The sequence below is a fragment of the Buceros rhinoceros genome, unplaced genomic scaffold (genome assembly GCF_000710305.1).
Source record: "Buceros rhinoceros silvestris isolate BGI_N320 unplaced genomic scaffold, ASM71030v1 scaffold28206, whole genome shotgun sequence".
Classification (NCBI taxonomy): Eukaryota; Metazoa; Chordata; class Aves; order Bucerotiformes; family Bucerotidae; genus Buceros; species Buceros rhinoceros.
Genome location: NW_010418589.1, coordinates 23,754 through 30,741, shown reverse-complemented (window position 1 = coordinate 30,741; position 6,988 = coordinate 23,754). Strand labels below are relative to the sequence as shown.

Sequence of the window (6,988 nt, the reverse complement as noted above, 5' to 3'; positions counted from 1 at the left end):
CAGGACCACGAGTCTGCCGCTGGCTCCTGCTCACAGGAGACTGCAGCTAACACACCGCAAGGGCAGGAAAACAAAGGGGCAGGAGCTGAGGAGGAGCACCACGAGCAGTTCACGTGCTGTAGTGTAAGAAGGCTGTGTAACAGAATAATTAATGTCTTTCCATCGCGGTGAGAAAATGAGGTATGGGTGGGAAAGGCTGCGGACAGGCTGGTTAAGGGAGAAGGTGTCAGGGAAGCGCTGCTCTACGGTGATCCTTGCAGTGGTCTGCAAGGAGCCAAGCGGCAAGCACACAGCCCAAACAACGCACGATGCGTCAGATTTACAGAAAAAAATGACATCAACTCGGAAGTGTTTCGGAATCGTTACCCATGTCTAATTGAAAGACACAAAACCAAGACCAGCCTCTGATACTCTTTCGAGTGAGTCCTGCAAATTACCTCATTCTGCTGGGGCAAACTCGGGGCCCCGATACAGAGGCGAGGGGCTGCAGCCAGCACAGCCACTCTCTGGCAGGGCACAGCGCTTCGTGCCTGACTCCCACCTCAGCGTAACTGCTCCAGAGCTGAGACACTTCAGGGAGAGAAGGGAAGGTCAAGTTGTGTTAACGCTTTGACTCCACTTACAGCCAAGCAATGCTGTGAGCAGAACACCACCACGTTTCCAAATTTTGCCTGCTGTGCGCGTTACTCACCACTCGCTCTTTCCAGAGCAACTTCTGCTCCCCTTCCACAGACCCTGAAAGATGCCTGGGGCACACGCTACAGATTAAGCTGACCCTGAAACTAGAGCTGCTCCTTTCAGTCTAGAGATACATGAGACCTCAGTAACCAAACGTACCCAAGGTCAAATTCACCCCTGGCTTCGACCTTTGGTCTCTCTGTGTGTATACCTGTATGTATCATGCAAAATGTCTAATGTATCCAATCCAGTTCCCTGTCCCCTGCTCAACACTTTCGTCACGCTAATGTGGCCTGTAGTGACCTACATACTTCTTCCCAGCCTGGGAGGGCTCTGGAGTTAACAAAGAATACAGCAGCAGCTCCCAGTCCAGTCCTCTGGTCGTAGGACGGTGCCCTGTAAAGCAGATGTCTTGGTAACGCTGTGCTGCACATTTTCGAGGTCTGGAAACACCATTGCTGTGGGGTTTCTCATCAGTCGTGCAGCCTCCCTCCTATCGTGCATTCATTAACCAGGAAGCAGCTGTAAGAGGAAGCAGCTTTGGTGTTCTGCCAACCTCATGCAGATTTCATGAGGGAAACGCAAGTGTGGTACAGCAAAATGTAAATATTGCCTATAAGGATGTGGAAACCGCACTCTACATCAGTCCCCACCCTTTCCTTGCTTCACAGCGCAATTTAAGATCACAGGAAACGAGGGGAATTCTTCAGCAGTGGGGTGGGGGTTACGTTTTGGATATTTTAATAGGACACGGATATATCAGAAGTGTCAACCTTGCTATTTTCTAGTCTTGCTAGAGAATCCAGAGTACACCCCAATGGAGCTACGCTGACAGACCTTAATTTATCACTGGAAAGGTAGAACAGCTGATGTTGGGTTTTTCTGACTGACAAAGCATTTCTCTAAAATGCTAATTCATTTATGATTTTAAATACAAAATAAAATCCTTTGAAGTCTTTCCACTAACACTCTCCGGCCATTTGTCATGTAAAACGACAAGCAGAAACAAATAAATACTTTAATTAAAAATACAACCACATTTTGGTCTTTTTCCCCATCAAGAAGCGAACATCACAGTTCCTTTCCACCGTGTTAAACATAGTACACGTGACTCTTTCATCCATTTGCCAGGTTATTATGCTTTGAGATTGCCTTTATAGAGAGGTTTTATCTCACATTCTTCCCCAATCCATATGTTCAGAAGGACAACAGCAGTCCCACAGTGAACTGCCTTTTTCTGCTCCCCTATTTAGGCTAATGAGTATTCAGCTTTTCATCTACTTTATTCTTTCCTTCTTATTTCTTGAGATGTCTCAATTAAAACAATCTTAGGACCTCCCCAAACTGTTCTGTCTGAGCAGGGTCAGGCAGAAAGGAATCAAACTGTAGTGGTTTCATAGTATTCCCCGCGTTTGCTCGCGTTGTTTGGGTAAGAAACAAGGTGTGTCGGACTAGTAAGAAAGGAGAAGCGAGTGCAGGTTCACACAGCCCATGAGGGCAAACTAGTATCCTCTTCAGCCTGGCAGAAGCACCTGAGAATGCAGCAGTCAAACACCAGATTAGGAAGAGAGTCATCACCTCTGGGGAAGGGCCAGCCAGAGTTACTCACTCTTCACAGTTTTAAGACATCTAAACTTAAGATTTGGATTTTTTTAAATCTCTGAGACAACATTCATATATATCAGGTAAACCTGGTGCTAATTCCCTGTCAAAGAGGGTTTCCATTTTAAAATAACACCTTTGGATGTGGATTTCATAAATATTTAGTATCTCTGAATTATCAGCCATCGTTTACTTTCTGCCTTAAACTCATTCACTGTTTGTATAACACTAATTTGCTCATCATTCTGGAGGAAAGATCACAGCACAGCCCTGAAACAGGTGTGGTGCTTTTAACACCTCCAAACTTGCACAGTTTGACTGCAAATTGAACTGATTTCTCCCTTCCTGCTCCAGTCTTGGGAGAGGAGCCCACTTCAGCAAGCTGACGAGAGCAGAAGCGTATCAGGATGTAAGCAGGCTGCATTTGCCATCCCCATCGCAATCTGTGCTGAGGAGAGCTGGCATATGGGATCTGCCTTTCAGAACTTCCCATTTCTGAAGGGTTCATGAGTGCCGCTGGAAAAAAAAAGAACCAGATGTGATAAAAACTCTGGAATAATTGCTTGGTAATTTTCCAGCTCCGAATCCTACAGTGCAGTTTACTGACACAAGCACCAGGCATCTCCTCCTTCCCTTGTGCTGAACCAGCAGTCTGGCAGCTCTCCCAGTTTTTTACTGTTCTTACTGGAGTGAGGTTCCCTGAGAGGGGGAGAGGGAGGGAAGGATTAACGGCACTTCTGGAAACACACAGATTTGGTGATATTCAGAGCTGGTTTATATTCCGCTCTCCCACTTCAACTGCCAGGCACATCCTGTATTGTCTGTTTGGGAAGTCTAAACCTAAGTAACAATTTTTCCAGAATACTACTGGCAGTATTCTAGAACTGGAGAAGAATTTTATTTGGTGGCTTAATTACAGGTAAGTAACTTGCAATAGGGAACCTGATCTGCCTGCCTGCCTATTTAAGTGGCTGCAGGGTTCAGAGTAACACCTCTGTGCGATCCAGTCCCCCGGAAGAAGAAAAAACCCAACGTACCCACAATGCAGAAGAGCAACGCAGCACCTTACAGCTGAAACGGCTGCAGCCTGGTCTCTGCAGCGGCGGGTGCGGTGGTGGGACAGACAGGGTGCAACCCCTGCTTTAAAGAAACCCAAGATGATGCAGGGCAGCCACCCTTTGACTATTGGATCTGAAGACCAGTAGAAAGCTTTGTCAGAGTCTTTCACCGGAATTCACCCTCTCAAAACAGAATGGACGGGTTCAGCCAAGGACTTCTGATAATTCTCCTACCTGGTGGTGAGAAGGAGGGGTCTTCCTGCAGCCCTCCCCTGTAATCACACGCTGTCGAACACAACCCAGCCCTACATCCACAGAACGCTATCTCCTTTCCACTTTCCTTAAAAATGTAAACAAGTTTTTTCTCCCATCCCTGTTTTTCTTTCATTTCAAGCTGCCAATACACAGCCAGTTCTCACGGTTTTTGGATGTCGACAGGCCATTTGTTTTTGTTCTCTTGTAGGCACTGATGAGCTGACGTTCAGCGCTTCATTTCCTGGACTGTACAGCAGAAATAAACCACAAGGGATAAATCAAGGATCAGGAAAGACCTAAGGGTAAGCTATAAGAGGAGCCTTCTCCCAGATGACTTGATTATAAAATGAGCACTGGTAACAAACAGGGTTTCCCAGACGGCTCAAAGGACACTATCTACAGCCACACTTACAAATTTCACACAACAGGCCAGAACAGGTTTCTCCTAAGACTTACCTTTTCTTTTGCTAAAAAGTTACTTGAAACACGACCTATGTAGTAATTGTGTAGTTGAAAGCCTACAAACCAAAAGCAGGGAGAAGACCAAAAAAACAAACAAAAAGGACAGTTGTTCGGCATCACCTTTTGCTCCATCTTGTGTTTCATTCCTGTCTTCGCTTGCTCTCACAGTGGAGGGTTCACTTCCGTCACAGACCTAAGAAAAGAACAATAAATACGCAAGCCTAGAAGACCCAAACACACAGCTCTAGAAACATCTTTGTGCAGATTAAAACACCTACTCCTGCAATTTAGGAGCATGCAGAAGCACAGCTATATGTTTTAGCAGTAAACCCTTTGCCAAAGGCATCTGAAATCTAGGTTATTAAAAAGAGAAGGAATTAAGACCATTCTCCCTCTTCCTAAAAGCTCAGGTGGGTGCAAGACTTCATTTTCCCGCGTTGCAAAAATAAGAAAACCTCATCTTTGACCTGAAGGCATAGTGTGCACTGCAAAGGACATGGAAAGGGAATCTAGAGGACACGCTTTGACTGACTTAGTCTAAATTCCTCCCTCTTGCAAATCTTACACAGCTGCCTCCCGTACAGAGCAATCCCATCCCTTTGGCAGGGCGGCCCAACAACAGCATCTGTGCTTACAGCCTAGATCTGCCATAGCAAAACCGGGACACTTGGAAGAGACAACAGAACAGGACGGCACCTGCACCACTCCTCCCTTCTACAGTGCAGCGCCGCCCAGGGCCAAGACCAGCCACATTCTACGAGTGGGATGACACCTCCTACAGAGAAAAGTATTTCAGAACACGCAGCAAATCTATACCTATATAGAACCCATATATGGTTTTACGCACATATTATTTTTATTATCTTTCTGGCAACTCAACAATGGAAGTTTAGCACTCTGGATTTTCAGTTGTATTTTACTCAAGAGCTGTGTAACTCCACACTTACGGAGGAAAAAAAAAAATTGAGCTTTGAAGATTTCTCCTATAGATACAAATCTGTTTATTTATTTATTTTTTTTTTAATCAAGGATCTTGAGAGGTGGAAGAATGTATCGTGACTGCCCAGAAAATGATTCCTGTTTCAGAGAGCAGCAGACACAGACTGGAAAGCTGTCAAGGTACCAAAAGGTCCAGCTTCTCTTTGGGAATACGGCAGGAAATTTAGTAGAACCATCAACACGCCTGTCGTGCTGGCAGGAAACATCAGCACTATTGTTTTACCTTTCCTCTTGCTTTCCTCCAGGTGAAGGGAGGTTACAGGATTTTCAGAGGCTATTATTAAACTGGAATGACTCCACACAGCTGCAGATGGGTTCAGTCCTCTTTTGTTACACAAAAAGCTTTCTGAGGATGGGAGGGTAACAAAGCACTGAGACCGGGAGCTGGGGAGGTTTGTAGAAGCTACTTCACTACAGGCTTTCCGTGACAAATCAGATGAATATCCACAAACAATCTTTTCTGCATAATTATTAATTATCCTGCTTTGGAGAAAGGAATGCAGTACAGGTTGCACTTGTATTAAAGGAGACAGGTTTAGAATAATCCTGGTTTTTATTTCTCCCAGTTATTTCAATATTTAATAAATATTCCAGCCTTCTGGTTTATACATCTTAAATGGCTACAACCATTTCTCTGTTTGCATTACTTCTCACTGATGCCACCAGCATCAAAACATGTACTTGAAGAGACACAGAAGTCTACTGAACACTGGGACACAATTTCCAAACATTACAACGTGCCGCTTAAATACAGCAACATGAGTATTTCTTGTGCTTTACAGAAATAACATACTTGAAAGGGAAATTATACTGCTTTAAGCTGTAAGATATTTTACCGAAATTGCTCTGCTATTAGATCTTCTGATTTTCAGGTGCAGTCAATCCCAATTCAGATCCCAGAAAGCCTTCATGGAGTTAAACACTTCTGCAACCACAGGCACAGCAGAACAGCGAAAGGGAAGTTGTGTCTCCAGAATATACATTTTACCTTACACGCTGCCCCTGCTACAGTTCACCTCTGCTGAGGCTGAAAGGGGTTGCTGGAGGAGAGGAGGCGGTTGGGGGAAGGAAGAAAGTTAAATCCCCTCAAAATTTGCCACCGCTGCCATGGCACTGAATAGCAGCAGCAGCAGTGAGAACAGGGCTGAGGTCGGGGAAGCCACTCGTGCGCTTCCATCAGGTCAGAGCCTTCCTACAGCTGAAGATCTTGTTGCTTTTGGGGGGAACAGACAGCTTCTCCACAGAAGAGGGAGTCTAATCATAATCTCGTTTCCCTCCTTTCCCTTTCCTGCTCATGGAGCTCTCCCATTCCATACCCCATGAGAGGAAACCGGGACCCTTCAGCATCCGTCAGAGCAACTTCCCACACACAGCTCGGTCAAAGTCCCGAGCCCACAGCAAAAAAGACTCAGCCAAAAAGGAGGAGGTTAGGTTGATGACCTTTTTTAGCTGCAGGGCACTACCACCCAAAGATAAAAGTGGGGTTTTGGTAGCTCTTTGGGTCATTTGCATCTGTGTTAAAATTAATTCAGATTAATATCTTGACCATGGACGGTTGTTTTGTTCTTCACCTCTAAGTAATATGAGGCCAATATACACACTTATTTCTACGTACTAAAACTGCTTAATGCAACGTCAAGTCTACACCAAAGCTATTCCCATAAATTCAGTTAAAAATGCCCCTGGAAATGATTAAGTAAAAGACAAATCTTCTGGAAATATCCCTTTTGTGTCTGCACATCCTTCTTCTTTCTGCCAGAAAGGAACTTACAGACAGGAACTTACTTTTCCCTTTGAGTCGTTTTGTAGCCTGAAGATATCTCTGACATCAGGAATCTGGTGCTGTTTGTTTTTCTTCCTCATGGTTTGTGTGACAGTCTCTACCCGCTTTTCTACTGCTGCCTTCTGGGTTCGGGTCAGCGTGGACAGGAACA

At 45.0% G+C, this 6,988-nt stretch overlaps 1 protein-coding gene across 1 annotated transcript in view; it reads right to left on the bottom strand.

Annotated features, from left to right (window-relative positions):
* Positions 1-6,988, bottom strand: part of ARHGAP18 (Rho GTPase activating protein 18) — a 35,006-nt gene that overhangs the window by 22,600 nt on the left and 5,418 nt on the right. The window contains exons 6-7 of the mRNA XM_010138608.1: positions 6,840-6,988; positions 4,176-4,248 (exon numbers count right to left, since the gene is read on the bottom strand). The exon at positions 6,840-6,988 is cut by the window's right edge and continues 4 nt beyond it. Coding sequence (XP_010136910.1) covers positions 4,176-4,248; positions 6,840-6,988 — 222 coding nt within the window. The remainder of the gene's footprint in view (positions 1-4,175; positions 4,249-6,839) is intronic.